The sequence below is a fragment of the Gavia stellata genome, chromosome 2 (assembly GCF_030936135.1).
Source record: "Gavia stellata isolate bGavSte3 chromosome 2, bGavSte3.hap2, whole genome shotgun sequence".
Taxonomy (NCBI): Eukaryota; Metazoa; Chordata; class Aves; order Gaviiformes; family Gaviidae; genus Gavia; species Gavia stellata.
Genome location: NC_082595.1, coordinates 21,563,243 through 21,580,583, shown reverse-complemented (window position 1 = coordinate 21,580,583; position 17,341 = coordinate 21,563,243). Strand labels below are relative to the sequence as shown.

The 17,341-nt window shown below is 38.8% G+C and overlaps 1 protein-coding gene across 1 annotated transcript; it reads right to left on the bottom strand.

Annotated features, from left to right (window-relative positions):
- Positions 1-3,561: 3,561 nt before the first annotated feature.
- NLRC4 (NLR family CARD domain containing 4) lies at positions 3,562-14,149 on the bottom strand. Its single transcript, XM_059827695.1, is given in 13 exon segments — positions 3,562-3,762; positions 3,765-3,902; positions 4,827-5,104; positions 5,910-6,081; positions 6,407-6,495; positions 7,605-7,672; positions 9,281-9,361; positions 9,363-10,027; positions 10,029-10,423; positions 10,426-10,768; positions 10,771-11,030; positions 12,417-12,665; positions 14,124-14,149. Coding segments are annotated over 13 exon segments (2,940 nt in total). The 5' UTR covers positions 14,125-14,149.
- Between the last annotated feature and the right edge of the window lie 3,192 nt (positions 14,150-17,341).

Genomic DNA, 17,341 nt, shown 5'->3' with positions numbered 1-17,341 from the left:
AGTTTTAACACTGGCAAATCTATTCTTATTGTTATTTTCTGCGTTTTGGCAGGTGGCACCATTTGATCCGAATCTCAAGCTAATTTTTGAGGTCCCAGTCTTGAAAGACTTTGAGCAGTTGCAGCTCCCACAAAAGTCACCTGATCATTCCTATATCCCAGGCAAAATTTAGTTAAACACATTTTGTTAAAAATCTCTTTGTATAAAAAAAGGATGTTAGGGAAGATTCACAGGAAAAAAGGAACGTGAGTAGAAAGGAGTAAAGTTAAAGGAGAAAAGGAAAGCAAGTGCAGAGGAGTAAATGTAAAGGATTGCTTGCTGCATGTGAAGGAATCTCTACAGTTAGAAATAGTCCCAATCTTTTTTCCTTCCACTGGAACCCATTATGTTTTCACACGAGAGAACTAACACTATAAGGACGTTAATGCTCTTCTTGCGTGCTACATAGTTATTAGAGACTAACAATAAGGAAAGTGATCAGAGAATACTTGTCACATGCCCAGACTACCCTAATTCAAGGAAATTGCCACCTCAGTGCATCATATGAGGCAGGTCAAGCCTAGGGTGAAGCAAGATTTCTGTGTAAGAATTTTAATTAGCAATGAGCACAATAAAATACATAAGCTGCTGAAAGTTAACAAGTGCTACTGTTTGAGATTTATGTTCAAATCCATGCTGTGTACTTCCCTTTCCTCACTGACATAATGGATTAGCAGTGTACTGGATAGTAATCAACAAATATTACAATCATCCTTCTAATCTTATTAACAAACTTGTAAGAAGCATTAAGGACACATTTATACCACTTGTGGGAAACAGTCCAAATACAACGAACCCAAAGCTGCTTATCTACAAGCAAAACCAGCATTATATGACTGAAGGGGGCCAAGTTAATCAGAGCTATCAAGAGACTAATTCAGATCCAGAGGGCTGGGAAGACAGATTAAATGATCATTCATAAATCATTGAAAGCATACACTATACAGTATTGTAACAACAAACAATGATCTTCTGTAGGGTGCAGTTTCCTGCTTTCTATATATCTATGTTTGGACATTTTAAGTATCTCATCAGCATCTTTTTATCCCTAAGTTGTGAATGTGTAGCAATAGCATTATAACTCAGCTTGTTAATCATCAGACCTTTAGGAAGGAAGGAGATAGACTGTAAAAACAAATCTAAAATTGTTCATGTTTACAGGCAGTGCTACTGTGCTTACTACAAGCACGTACAAAGTATAAAAGAATATGATCCAAGACATTGTGGAGGAAAACTGGGGAAAGCAACCAAGGGAATGTGAAAAATCAGCTATATACGTGTTTCAAGCTCCTTTGCTTTATAGGATGGAGGGGAGGACACTGCTGGTTAATTCTTCACTTTTAAAATATTTTGTAGAAGTACTGAAATGTGCTAGTTTAGTGAGGAAAACAGCACACCAAAATATAGATTTATTCACTGACAACTAGGGTCTGGTCTTATTATGCCTTTCTTCTAGTAGGATTGAGACTATCCACAGGCTACAATTGATTCCTCTCTAGAACTGTCTTCCAAAGGCTCAGTTACCCATTTTTGAAAGTGGTTAAAACATTGCTCGTCAGCTGCTTGCTTTTTTCCCCCTACCAGCAGTCCTAACAAAGACTTTTCGACTACTTACCAAAAGTAAAGGATTCCTCCAAGGACTAGAGTTAATGGCACTTGTTTCTGATCTCACAAGATGTGGAACACACTCCAGCCTCTACACAACATAATCTTCCACATTTCTAGTGCCTGATTTTCCGTTGCTATGCATTGTACGTATTTACTTACATCAGCACAAAGTGAGGGCAAAAGGCTGCCAATGCAAAGAATCACAGAATCACAGAATCACTAAGGTTGGAAAAGACCTGTAAGATCATCAAGTCCAACCTAAAAACAAAAAAAACAAACAAACAAAAAAAACCCCACACAACAACAACAAACCACAACACACCAAAAACCAACCCACCCAACACCACACAGCACCATGCCCATCAAGCTACATCCCACAATGCCACATCCACACGCTCCTTGAATACCTCCAGGGAGGGTGACTCTACCACCTCCCTGGGCAGCCTCTTCCAATGTTTCACTACTCTCTCAGTAAAGAACTTTTTCCTAATATCCAGTCTAAACCTCCCCTGGCGCAACTTGAGGCCATTTCCTCTAGTCCTGTCACTAGTCACTTGGGAGAAGAGACCAACACCCACCTCTCTGCAACCCCCTTTCAGGTAGTTGTAGAGAGCGACAAGGTCTCTCCTCAGCCTCCTCTTCTCCAGACTGAACAACCCCAGTTCCCTCAGCCGCTCCTCGTAAGACTTGTGCTCCAGACCCCTCACCAGGTTCGTCGCCCTTCTCTGGACACGCTTCAGCACCTCCATGTCCTTCTTGTAGTGAGGGGCCCAAAACTGAACACAGGATTCGAGGTGCGGCCTCACCAGCGCCGAGTACAGGGACACGATCACCTCCCTACTCCTGCTGGCCACACTATTTCTGATACAGGCCAGGATGCTGTTGGCCTTCTTGGCCGCCTGGGCACACTGCTGGCTAGATCTGAGTTTTTGCAACTACCTTTAAATGGAAAATTAAGTCCTTTGAAGATATGTTGGTTGTTTCCAACACCTGTCCACATCCTAGTGCATTAATTATGAGGCCTAATAGAGCTCTTTGGTTTTGTATCATATGTCTTAACTGTCAGAGTAGTTTTATACATCTCAAGACAAGAACACTCAGTATGTTGCAATTCAATATCCACCAGAAAATAGAGAGTGTGCTTTTCTACTTGTTTTTTCTTACAGAACAAAGCTGTGGAGAGCCAGAAATTTGCCTGGTCTGCAGCATCAGGTGCCAGTGATAAAGGGTAAACAAAGGAATAGGCAGAACAAAAATGATTTCTCTATTTTATTCAACTTTTCATTGTTTCTACCATGAACAACATTAACTACAGTCTTTGATGAGAAGTATAGTCTGCTGAGGGAGCAGGAAGGAAAGAACCCAAATACAGCTGTGGGAAGAGGGATGCAGGGGTTACGAAGAGCTTGGTTATTCTTTCACATTTTGACCAATCTGAAATAGAGCTTTGAAGCACAAAGTTGCTCTGCTAAGCAACTAAGCAATTGAAAGAACTGAAATTCATAAATGTTGATGAGACTATCTTCTTTAAACTATATTATTTTGAGATCTCCTTTCTGTGTCAAAATAAAAAATAAAACCACAGAAATCCATGTCTGTTTTCACAGATGCACCCTAGTAATTTTAAATCCATTTTTCTATTTTTTATTCAGTTTTCAGTCTATGTATTTGATATAGGGTTCTGCTGCTTGGAAGAAAAAAGTATTTTCTAGCCTGTGTCGGATTTTGTCAATAGAGATATGCTTAAGAAAAATGCTTAAGTAAGCATTTTCACTAAATTCAGTGCTTTGCTGAATTGGGGTCATGCCTTTGAAGGATCCTAACTACAGGGGAAATGCTGTATTTCTTTTTACTGGCAGAGCACAGGGAGACAAATGAAACAGCTTTGAAGCACTCTCTGGCACAAAACAGAATTCACAAGTACAAGTGCTTTTGAGGAGATAACATAGTTAATGGGTTCATGACGTACAAGCACCCATGGTTCAACGCTGCCTAGAGAAGAGAAAAAGCAGCTCTAACTGGTGCTCCTGTCCCTTCATTCCAGTGGCAGACTGGAAAAAAGAGTCTGCTGTCTTTGGTTGGCCACTGCTTTTTACAGAAGTGGCCGAGGGACTCCTCTGTTTTCTTTTGCTATGTTTGGAGCTGCCTTGCGTACATGGTTCTCTCCTGGGATATTTGTGGACTATGAGGGCCTGGAGACTGCATTCTGGCTTGTCTACACCAGGAACTAAGGGTATCAGAAAACAACCAACTTCCTGTAAAGTGGAGCACAGTATGAACTTAAGAGCACACCTGCAACTTTGTTATGATGTCCATGTGTAAACTCCTACTACGTGTTAAATGTGAGGTAGCTTACTGTGAAAGAAAGCAATAAATGCTGACTTATTTTTACAAGCCAAAATGATGGTAGATTAAAGATGGTAAAAGTCACTTGAGATAAGCTACCTGGTGTTTTGCTGTGGAGTAAGAATTTGTTTGTGACTAATAACTGCAGAATAGCTCTTGTTTACATCTCTGTTTAACTCATGGTCACTTGTGTGACCATGCCCTCTTTTGTAGACCTAACATGCTCTAATCATACTGTTGTTATTTTAGAGGTCTAACTTTTCATTGGCATATTCTGTCTCTGCATTAAATTTTCCCATAGTGTAGAGATGTAACTATACCAGAATTGCCCTGCCAGTAGGAAAAGCTTCTCTATGCTAGGTCAGACAACTACACTATCTATCTAACTGAAAAAAAAGCTGGTAAAACACTTACCTATTATCCATCAAGTTGCAGCCTTTGTTACATTTTTATTAAGAGCTTTCCCTCATCTACAAAGCTAAACTTCAAAGCTAATAAAAATGAGCTCACAGAAGGCACACACAGATGAAGTGAACACTCCTTGAAACCATTTAAAGACTGAGAGGCATTACAGGTTGCAGGATTTGGGCTAATACAAGGTGATTTATCTTTTATTTTCTTTTGACTTGTTTTCCCCTGAAGAGGATGTAGTACTATTCTCATTCCCGTCTCAGTAGCAGACCAGGAGATCCAAACAATCCTAGAGCTGCTAATTCAATGTGTGGTTATAGAGAAGACCATTTCTCAGATATGAAAGATTGTAAGTGAATGTCCACTGGGAAAGCTCGTTCTGTTTAAGAATGCACTAGCTGAAATTGTTTTCTGCAGTTTACTTTTGCACCATTAATAAGTCCAAGGTCATGGCAATCAAACTTCCATCCAGTCACTTTAATCTCCTTTAAAGAATTCAGTGTGGTTAGTACCTGACTTAATTTGCAGACTAACAGTGGTGCAGGCACCCAGTCTTGTTTGCTGCTGAAATCTACAGATACCAGCTACCTGAGAGAGATCAGTGGCTGCATGAAGGAAAGCCAGCCATCGCTTGTCACACAATTCATTGCCAAGTCCAAGTGCTGAAGGTTCTTCAGGTGTTCTTTCTCAAAAAATTTGCCTGTGAACATATATTTATTTATATATGTATTTTTGCTTCAAGCCCTAATGAAGAGAATGATTCCTGTTCAGGATATTGAAGAATTGAATCTTATTGAATTCAGTTGAACTTCTATGCTTAAAAAAGTACCACCATCAATAGAAAAGGAATTAAACATGTACTTGCATATTACTTTTTTTCTTTTTTGGAATGAAGAATGTAAAATATAGCAGCCACAGTTCACAATTTTTTTTATATCTAGACTTTTCTTCCTTGTTAAAACTTAACATGCAGTATGTTGCATACAACAGGATACTTTTAATTACAGAGAGGTCATTAGCTAAAATGGACTATGGACTGCTGCTTATGAACACTCACACAAAAGCATTGCAAGATCAGCCTCATGAAAATTCTCATTTATTTTGACATTTCATTTCTACTGTATTCTCGGAAGGGGTGAGTGGTGTGAATCCAGGTAGTTTTTATATCTCCCTGATCTTCAACTACCTACCTTGATGTTTATGGAGGAGATAGTAATCCGTCAATCAGAAAAGATTCCCTCTCAAGGAGATTCTTCACCAGTAATCTCCATTTGCCAGCAGTCTTCCTTGCACTATTTATCCAGTGAAAAATGGTCTTTGTTGAGTTGAAATGTAGCTCATTATTTGGCTCACCTAATGTGTTTTATATATATATATATATGTCCTACCCAGACTTGATGCTATTTCACTTACATTATTAAAAGTTGCTGCATTTCCTGAACTCGTTTTGAGTTTTTCTGGTTTTTGTCCTTCATCTTTTGCTCATCCACAGCACCTTTACTTACCTAGTATTCCTACCTCCCCATCAGTGAGGCTCCATTTCCTCAATCCAGGTTTTGTCAGTTGTGGCATTGTTTCCAGTAGTTCTAACAATTTTGTTAGGCAAACCTTTACATCATCTCTCCAGGGAAGCACCAGTACTTTCATCCCAGGTAGGACATTTAAGCCATCAACTAAATGAAAGTAAGTGTAATTTTTTTGGTTATAACAGTTTGCTGTAAAATCACTTTAAAAAGTTAAACCAAATCACATTTCAACAGTGAAGAAAATACTGGTAGGTTAAAGACTCCAAGACTGTTGCTTTGATAGCAAAGACAGAGCACCCAACTGCATACAATATTCCACACTTCTATTTGAGACCAAATACTTCAGGATACCAATTATATCCTACTTAAAAATAAAAGAGGGAAGAACTCTTGAATTTCTGCCTGGATAAGTCCTAGAATTGAAGCTTATTCCCCATTTAAATGAGTTATCTAAAGAAATCTTCTGACTTATCAAGTCTGTGGATAGCATATTTTCCTTTCTTTTCTAAGTAATTTTCCGACAAATCAAGTATATTCAGTTTTGGCAAATTACAAAGATTCTGAGCTACAGGAGGGAAAAAAGCTTGTTATACATGTTTTCAGTGCAGCATAACTTGCCTTCTATTGCACCTTTCTTTGCTTTTTAATGAAGAGCAAGACAAGATTTTTAATAGCCTCTGGGTTTTTCTCACTTTTCTGATGTCCCTCCAATGCAAACTGTGCTCTCTTGTTAATTGTGTCTCCAGGAATTAATGAAATAAAGGACCTGGCCAGCCATAAGAGCTGGAGTAATGGTTCTGCGTAACTTATACTCTACTGGCTAAATGAATCTTCAGTGGTGATGAGACGACTTTGAGACATCTTTGTAACACAGAAACAGGGCAAAGCTGTCTGAATACATGGGAGATTCTGTAGTGGTTTAAGCCCCGGAGACTTCAACCTCCTGCTTCACAAGGAGCTGTCAAGTTTTTTATTATGATATAAAAATATATATTTTACAGGATCAGCGAATTGTGGAAGAGTAGGACTATATGGGACCTTAGAGTCTAAGCATCTGTAATGAGGCAGGATATTGATAAGCCTAAACCATTTATGATACATATTTATCTATTTTGCTCTTTGAAAATTTCCATATTCTCCTTAGGTGCTATTTTACCTTCCTGGCTTTAGAAAGTTTCTGCCAATATCCAATCTAAATATTCTTTGTTGCAAATTTAGCTAGTCTCTTCTCCCAGTGAACAAAAATAATGGTTGATTATCAACTTTTTGTAGCAATGTTTAAAGAACACAAAAAATCTATCATATCTTTTTCAGACTTCTCTCTCAATCAAAACAAAACTAAACCATTCCTCATAAGTCACATTTTCATACCCTATAGCTGTTCTTGGTGCTCTCTCTCAATTTCTCTATACCTTTCTTAATTATGATACTGAGGTTGGGCATAGATTTGTTGCTCAGCACTCACCAGCACATGTTTTTTGCAATAGAATAATATTTCCAGTTTTCCACAGAAGACCTCTGATTCTTTCCTGCTACACAGGTTAATCTCCATTTTATAGTCATAAATTGATGTCTCATTCCCAGATACAGCCCTTTACATCTGTCTATACTGAATTCCGTACCATTGTTTTTGGACCACCTCTTAAGTGCATCCAATTTTATTTATGGTTTTGCATTCCAACAGGGCTTGTAAGCCTTCCAAGCTCAGTATCATCTGAAATTTTATAGGCGTATCCTCCATTCTGCAATTTAAGCCATCAGTTAAAATATTGTTTAGACCAAGGAAGGACTTAATTGATTATATCAAAATGTTCTCTCACTTAGGGAAACATTTGTGATAACTCTTTGAAAGTAATTTTTCAACCATTTTATTTATATACATTTAATTAGCTTCTTGTTAAGGATGTTGTATAGGATAGTGTTAAAAGCCTGATTTGAGTCATGATAGATCCAGACTTACCATTTCACAATCTTCTTATCCTGTTCCCTGGAAAGGTTTGATGTGATTTGTTCACGCTACCTTTTATCTCTATAATTTAAGTGCTTACAGAATGTTTGTGTGATAATCTGTCTCAGAATTTTTCTTGGTATCAAAGTGAGGTTGGCTTGTCTATGATTTCCTCCTTTCAAGGCAAAGATACTGGATTTTCCACTTTCCTGCCTCCACAAATTCTCAGAGACAGTTGTCTATCGTTCAATAATTCTTTCAGCTTGTTCCTTACATACTTAACTGTGAATTTCCCTAAGTTCTGCTAACCTGAGTTAATCTGTTTTAGTTAAATAATTTTTATTTATCCTTATTTGTACTACTGTGACCTTGTTAAAATGATTTGAGTAGGTACCTGATCAGAATGAATCTTTTTGGCAATGATTGAAACAAAAACAACTTCAAAAATTAGTTTGGCTTGCATAATCCATTATTTGCTTTCCTATTTTGTTCATTTACAGAGCTATGCAATAGTTTACCTTTCTCTTTTATATAATCTTTATACTTAGGATTTATATAAAATCTTTATATAAACTTTCCTTACTGCATTTTACATCTGCCCCTCAGCTGAGAGAAAGTAACTCACAGAAGATCAAATGTGATCTTCTTGTGGAACAAATCCAGGAGAAGCATTCTTTTACCATGCCATCAAGGAGAGGATGGCTAGACATATGGATTGCCATCTCCATTTCAGTTACTGGGTTGTGTGGCCCTAGCAAACATTATTCAAACTTTTCAACCTTGGTATCCAGTGACTGACCTTGCAGAAAGTCAGCAATAGGTCAAGGAAGGGAACTATATCACCTTTGCAACCTCCTGACTTGCAGTTCATGCCTGGGATCAGTATGTTAAATCTGTTTGACTACAGTATGCATTACTAACTTGAAAGGAGCACTCTAATACTTTGTGACGATCAGGATACAGAACCTATCAAGACTTCAATGCAAATATATAAGAAATTACTTCTTTAAATTAAATGATAGGGTTTTCAAGTCCTAATAGTGTACAAACTTCAGACCAACTTGTTAAAACATTCACATTCTCAGCACTATATGTGCTTGATTATTGTATGAAATAGGAGAGAGGAAATCACCTAATTTATTTGCATCACCTTCATCCATACTTATGTTGTCAAGTACAAGCCTTTCAGCATTCACAAGTTTCTTTATTCCATCAATAAGTCCACCTGCCAAAAAAATCCCATAAATGTATACAGCATGTTAATTTAATACAGAAACAAATACATTTGTAGAACAGATACACTTCAGTGATACTAGGTTCTCGTGAAAAGTAATTAATGGTTTTGTGTGAAAATATGAACGTCTGAAAGGAATGACCTACGGAGAATATGACAGAGGTCTACAAAATAATGAGTCCATGGAAAAGGTTGGGTAGAGACTGTCTGAGACACTGGTTCCAGTTGAAGGATAAGGAGACAGTTTGCAGGAATGTAAATTTTAAGTGAACCGATTTGAAGATCTTCCACATTCTCATTGTCTATTTCCTTACTTGGTGAGTAATTTCCAAAAAAATCTAAATTAATCAGTTCTAGTACACTAACACAATTTGGTAAGTATCTAAAAAAATCAGAGAAATAAATTATGATATTTTGACTACTAATGTAAATACTTTTATCACAAAAAACCTCTTCAAAATTTCTGCTCAATGCTGATTTTGAGGAACTTCCATTAAAGAAATTAATGACACAGTCCACAAAGATATCCTTGTCAGTTTTATTGAAATCTTCCTTTTCTCTTATATTTTCTGACTTTTTTGTGTATTTGCTTTCCAAAGCCAGATTCTTGAATGAAAACTGTTGAGAAATATCTCTATGCTGATCAATTCTTTTCAGTAAGTCCACAATTATTCTAGTGGCATCTAGAGAGGATCCACAAGTGTAGAGGAGCAAATTGAAATAAGTATTAGTAGTATCTGAAGTAGTATTAATTTTCTGTAGATAACTATACCCTTTCTTCACCCCTGCTTCTTGGCAGGATGTCAGTAGTTTGCAAAATTTTCTGCCTGCAGTGTAGTCCTGAAATGATTTATGAAAGAATGTTATGTTGGCTTTAGTCTGAGCTGTATATTTATTCAGAAGACCTGAATGAAGCTAGCAGGACTTCTTTTATGTCAGCTAAATCCTCAGACTGAAAATCAAATCTTTGATCAAATATTCCATCTAAAGCTAAGTCTCCACAATGATTTATGCTCAGTATAATACGATTTCCTGTTATTTCTTTTGTTTTGTACCTGTTTTTCTCCACCATCAAATCATACAAAGTAGAGAAAAGTAGAGTCTGGGTGCTTGGATGGAAACTACTTTCACCCATCTGCATGGCACAAGCAATGATGACAAAGAGTGGAGTCTTCATAAGGTTCTTCATGGAAGGGGCCTCTTTAAGCTGGTTTAACAGACCATCAGCCATCTTACTTGTCAAGGCATTTTTAATGAGCTTCTTGCAACTCTCCTCCGATAGATTTCTTATTTCAGCAATCAGTGATCCAACTGTCTGATTTTATGGATAGACTCAGTCCTGGTAGCAATAATGACCACGTTCTTAAATTTGTGGTTTTCTTTAATCATTGCTTCTATCTCTGGACAGTTTTGGGGTTTGAATTCATCATATCCATCTAACAGGAAAAGAACCATTTGTCTTTGTACTAGTAGCATTTTCATGAAATCTTGTTTGCAGATGGGGTATTGTTCAAAAAGAAGCTGATCACAGACAGTCTCATATATTCCACCTCTTGTGCTAGTCAGGCTGATAAAGAAAACAAATTGGAATTTTTTCAAAGCAGAGCGATTATCAGAAACCCAGAGTACAGCAATTCTTTTTAGAAGAGTTGTTTTTCTCCTTTGCCAGCTTCTCCTTCTATAGTGCAGGGATTTTTCAATTCCTCCAGAAGGACATTTAACGTCAGCTGCCTTTTCCTGCTATTATGTGTATCTTTTTGCCACAGCAAGATGTCACTATAGGCAGTTCCCAAATCAAAAATTGTGTCAAAATCACTATCCAGAGGATGGTATTTTTGAAAAGCTTAAGACAGATACACATACTTTAAATTCTGAATCAAGTAATTTAATTTATCTTGTTCCACTTGCCTGGTAGTACCTAAGGCAAACAGATCATGTATCAGTGAATTAAATAGTCAATGAGTTTGTCAATTAAAATTTCATTACTTTTGGATGAACTGTCTGAATGTACTTGCTAAATCAATGAAATAGTGGTAAGCAAGAGGCACGAGATGTATTTATTGTCCACTGTCTAGGCAAGACTTAATTGATAAGGGCTGCAGTTACTCCTTGTGCAGAAGATTCATATAGTCTGCAGATACCACTGTGGCTCCACTTAATTCCTTATTTGAGGGCCTTTTGGACTTATTCTATTTATGCATTGAATTCCAAAAATGTAAGCTTGCATACAAGCATATGAAAGTTTATATGTGCAAATGCATGACGAGAGTATGAGTTTTTCATGTAATAAGGTTTTAATATGGAAAGACACCATTTATATATATATGAAAGGTACTAGGGTCTTAAGAGAGAGATTTGTAAATCAGTAACGGTTTTTGACAATTGGAGCAAAATGAACTTTTAATCTAGGTCTTTTTTTAAACTATGTCTTTTGCATTTTTGTTACTTTTGGTTAGTCCAAGAGTTGCTTTCATACAGTTTGGAGGTGAGCTTACTTGAACCTTCCATCAGAGACATAATAAAATGTAGTAACGTCTATAAAGTCTGAAGCTTACAAAAAAACAGCTTCTAAAGGGAGTCCTAGAAGGTTTCTATGCACTGCTTTTTAAAGTGCATAATATAGACTAAGGAACAGGGCTGAGTCAGACATGTATTTCAAGATCAGACTTTTGAAGCAGGTGGGTAAAGCAGCAGAGTCCCACAAACTGAAGGAAATCAGGGAAATCTGTTTTAGGGAAATGCTTTGGTAACAAACGTCATGCCCTCTGGGAGTGCTGAAAGATTAGCCTAGGTGTATGCATTACATTCATACAATAAGATAGTCCTCTAACAACGTAACAAACTTGCAGCCTGTGCACAAGTAGTTTCAGCTTCCAGGGAAGAGGTTTACATTTGAAAAACTCATTACATATCCCCATTAAATTTTATATTAATTTTGTCCATAGAACTGATCTAATTCAGTGTTCAGCTCACCCACAACTCACTTACCATAAACAAGTGATGGGATGTGTTTAACTGTCTGAACTTCAGTTATCTGATCACAGATGATTTTCACCCTTTCAGAATTTTTAACTGGATTTGGGTTTCCCCTCTTAGTGTCTTACAGTTTGTAAAAATTCTTAGTGTTCACTGTCTTATTCTCTCAGAAGAAATAATTCAGACCATACAAATTGAATTAGAGTTTACTTAACTACAGAATTATAAGACTATTGTAAAAATGAGTGCATTGCAAGTTTTTCATGTTTTTTTTCTATAATAATTTAAGTCCTGACTGGAAGACAAAAATATAACCAGTAATACTTACAATATCCTTGCAGGTCATGAAAGAGAAAAGGGTTGTGTTTCTGAAGCGATTTAACCAAAATATTGCAGGCTTCTGAACCTTTATTCAAAATCATGTAAATCATCATTCTTGAGGCTTCTTATTCAACCTTTTCACAGGTGATGGTATTCACTTCCTCACAAGACATGACATTGCAGGCCAAAAGATCATCTGCTATTTGCTTGACAGTGATCACTCCCATTCTTTGAATGTTGCTTTCTATAAATTCCACTGAGAAGAGAGAATTCAATTTCTTAGAATAAGTCTAGCTCATACAGTAGCTGACATGTAAACTGTCCTTCAGTATTCAATGCACACTTTTGTTCCAGTTCATAACTATTTGAAATTTTATGATACAGCAGTTATCAAAAACCTAGCCTTCAGTCCAGGGTTAATGGTCAAGTTAGTAAACATTTCTACTACCAGTAGAAATGAATGTATCTATGATGCATTTACTTCATTCACTCTTTAATGGTTTCATTGAAAGATCATAACTTTAGTTCGTGAGTGAGATGTTCACTGCGGGACTCTGTGATATCTAGACTAAACCATGGAGTCTTGCTGTTCCAAGAAGCCAGGGCTCAGGACTTTCCTCACTAATTACAGCAGCACTGACTCAAGCAACTAGATATAGCAAGGCAGGGCCAAAGAGAGTGTCTAACAACCCTAGACGCAAACGCAAAAGCCATTTCAAAGTGGATGATTTATACTATCAGCATAAAGATTAGCCTAATCTGATATTACTCTGAGCCATGAGGAATAAAACTCCCCAGCAACTCTACCTACTTCTCCTGTCACAGCAGTTGGCTCCAGACTTCCCCCAAGAAATCGGAAGATGACTCGTAACATCAATAATTCTGACTTCCTTTTCACACAGTAAATACTACAAAATGTTCCAGTAAATTCACATACTGCATGATTCTTGTACTTCTAAAATTAAAATTAAACAGGAACGCTTCCTAAGATAACCATTTGCAGATTGATTGTCTTTGTGGCTGTCCGGCAAGGCATTTGTATGCAGCACAGCTTTCTACAGCCTTTTCAAATACTTCCCTTTCCCTTTTTGCTTTCACTGACTACTATACAGCAAACCAGAGTGCAAGCAAATTGTCCCACTGGCCGTAGGAGTGAAGCCAGCACTTGCAAACAGTTAAGATACATGGAAGGGTGGTTATGTGCAGAATACTACAAGACAACCTAAACTTCAGCAGACCAGTTGGAGCAATTTATGATTGCTCAAATTTTCACATGTAGTCTGGGCCTTAATCAAGGAAGGTCATTTCTAAAGTGCACAGAGAGGGAAACCGCATAAAATGCTGAGAAATCTAGTAGCAGCATCTGGATGAAACAGGTTACTCAACTGGTTTTGAACACTTTTTTTCAGAATCCCAGCCTGAACCGAAACCCTGGACAAGGTCTGATCTGGCAAAAGCAGTGCTAGAGTGCCCTCCACTGGCACTGCCCAGGCAGGGGACAACGGGTTGCTCACTTGCAGTCTGAAGGGGAAGGGAAGGGGGCTGAAAGGAGGGGAAGGGAAGGGGGCTGAAAGGAGGGGAAGGACAGCCAAAATCTTAATATTTTAGCAAATGCTGAGAAAAACGCAGAGTGCCTGGATCAGGTGTGTTTCTCGATCCTTCACTGCTCTTGTAAGACAGGGCATCAGGAGGAGCAACTCGAAAATCTACTCACTGGTCTTATATTAGGTAAGTGTGGGCAGAACGTCTTTCCTCTGTCTCCTTCAGCATCTCTTCTGTGTGACATTTCATTTGGATCTCAGCCAGTCAAAAAGTCCGTAGGAAAAGAAATAATTAAAACAAGTTTCCTTCTATTATCAAAATCATATTTTAAAAGAAGATGGTGAATGATAATGCATGTCTTTACAAATAGTCTATTGAAAGCAGAGAAATAGAATTACTTACTTGCCCGTGTTTATACAGAGATCATAGTCAGAATCATAGACAATGAGAAAATACAGAAAATATTTCTAAGTAGCGAACAAGATCTGTTCTTTGCTAGGCATGCTCAGCAGTGTCACAAAATTTTCTTCTGCTTTACATCAACGTACATGCATTTTAGTTCTACTTAGAAAATCATGCAGCACATGCATAGCATTGGGTCCAGCGCATGAACCCATGAAATGAGGAAAAAACTAATCACCCAGCCTATCATGCAATCTCATTTGTCACTGCTCCTGTTTGGCACATTAATAAAATGTGCATTTGCCACTCATCTTACTGCAAAATATTCTGTCATTAATTATCATTGTCCCAAGTTTCCTCCTCAAAGCTGATCCAGTGTGAGACTTCATCTCCTTCTCTTTTGTCTCCTCCCACCATTTTACAGTGGCCTGAGAGCTGCTCCTCGTGTTTATCAAGAGGTACACTACTTTTGTCCCCCACACCCCCAAGTCTTGTTCTAGCAGCGTATGTTGCTGATCTTCTTAGGAGACAGGTACCAAACTCCTTAAAGGTTTTGAGACCCTACTTCAATAAAGAAGAATTACAATGAAGCAAGTGAAAGGTTTGTCTTAAATGCAAGCAATTCCTTGACATGGCATTCTTTGTTGTCATTCCTCTATGTAATTAAATAAAAATAAAAAGGAAAAAAAAAAAAGAAATTAAAAACAGGCAACCTCGAATACTGTGTTCAGTTTTGGGCCCCTCACTACAAGAAGGACATTGAGGTGCTGGAGCATGTCCAAAGAAGAGCAATGAAGCTGGTGAAGGGTCTGGAGCACAAGTCTTATGAGGAGTGGCTGAGGGAGCTGGGGTTGTTTAGCCTGGAGAAGAGGAGGCTGAGGGGAGACCTCATCACTCTCTACAACTACCTGAAAGGGGGTTGCAGAGAGGTGGGTGTTGGTCTCTTCTCCCAAGTGACGAGTGACAGGACAAGAGGAAATAGCCTCAAGTTGCGCCAGGGGAGGTTCAGACTGGATATTAGGAAAAATTTCTTCACTGAAAGGGTTTTCAGACATTGGAAGAGGCTGCCCAGGGAATTGGTTGAGTCACTTCCCGGGGGGTATTTCAAAGATGCGGAGACATGGCACTTAGGGACATGGTTTGGTGGTGCACTTGGCAGTGCTAGGTTAATGTTTGGACTCAATGATCTTAAGGGTCTTTTCCAACCTAAATGATTCTATGATTCTAAATTTGTCCGGTAATATGTGTCTGGCATCCTATGGAGGGCATAGCTTCCAGAAGCATCCAAGACATCCCAGCAACAATAGGGAACAGGACAATCATAACAATGTACGTAAATATAATAATAGAATCATAATATATCTTGAGTTGGAAGGGACCCATAAGGATGATCGAGTACAACTCCCTCCTCCTCGCAGGGCTACCTACAAATAAACCATAGGACTAAGAGCATCATCCAAAGGCTCCTTGAACTCTTGACAGGCTGGCAGTAACAGAGGAAGAGAAATTGAAAAGAAATTGAAGGAAGCCTATTGCAAAGGTCTTGTAACAAACAAGTTCCACATAATAGTTAAGAAAATAAGTTACTCTTAGCAGATGTCTTGATTGCTCAACTTTTTAAAGGGGAAATCAAATTACACAAATATCTGTAGGGCTGTTTTGTATTATCAAGACAGTTTTCAATTAAAAAATAGGTTACATACAATTATAGGTGATTTTTATCTGCTGCTGCAAGGAAACTGATGATCACTGTAAAATGTCCACAGATAAGCTGAATGCAAGTTATATTTGATATAAATGCAAACTTCAGTTATATTTGGTATGGCAAAATAGAAACTTTCCAGTCATGCTCTCTCCATAAAAATCAGACTGGCTTTTACTTGTTCAAAATTACTTGAGATGGAACTCGCAGTGATTTCCTTTAATGGGATATATATGAGAAAGGAGGTTCCTTCTCCAAATCAAACCACTGCTCTAACACAATTTCTCATCCTGTAACTTTTTCCATTTAAAATACGTCCATATTTATACTCTGTGGCATTTAATGAGTTCTATGTATGAAATAGAATTAAAAATATGAATACCAAATTTAAGCCTGCTTCCCTGAGATGTCAGGGGAAAAAAGTGTCCTCTGAGAAGTAATGTGTTGGTATGCAGCAGGGAGCAGAGGGAAGGAGCTAATGGCTAGGCCTAAGCAGGGTTATCTGGGAGCTTTTCTGTTTAATCTAGTAGTCATTGAACACATAAAAAGTGAGATACTGGTTCCTGATTCTTCAAAGCATAGACCACAACCAGAGCCATCATGCTTGTCCTTCTTTTGAAGAAGAAAACCAGGAAAATTTTTGCAGTTGGCAGTGAGGGGGTGAAGCTGTCATCCCAGCGTGCTGCAGATGCTGAATTTCTGCTGCCAGCCTTCAGATCGGGTCTAGGGCGCCAGACTGGACTGAAACATCGGGCCTCACGTCTTGAACACTGCCCGTCATGATGACGACAGCTCTTGCACCGAAGCAGCCAGCAGGGTCAGAGCTGCCCTGGCAGTTCTCCAGCGCCTCTAGTGCGAGGGGGCTGCTTCTCATCGTTCGTAGGGCCCTGCCAGCCGGCCTTCCACCAGAAGCATTTGCTGGAGGAATACCTTTTGGCGCGGGGGGGCGCATGGGATGGGGAGGAGGATTTAAAGTAGTGGATTTCCCGGGGCTACCTTTTGACGTAGCGTTAGAGTACGTTCCGACCCGATACGCTGGTCACCCACAGGTCTCGGAACATAACTAGCAGAGGACACTAGCCAGGGGGCACGCTCAGGAGCTGCCAACCGGTGGGGACTGGTCCCTGCGCTGCGGCCCCAACCCCCAGCCCACCACCCGCCCACCACCCCATCGCTGCGCGGTCCCCGCGTGCGCCCCCGGGGACAGATGCTAACGGCAGCGGGGCAACCCCCCCCGGCAGGCTACCCTTGAAGTGGTGGGGAAGAAGAAGGAAGCCGCCCAGGGG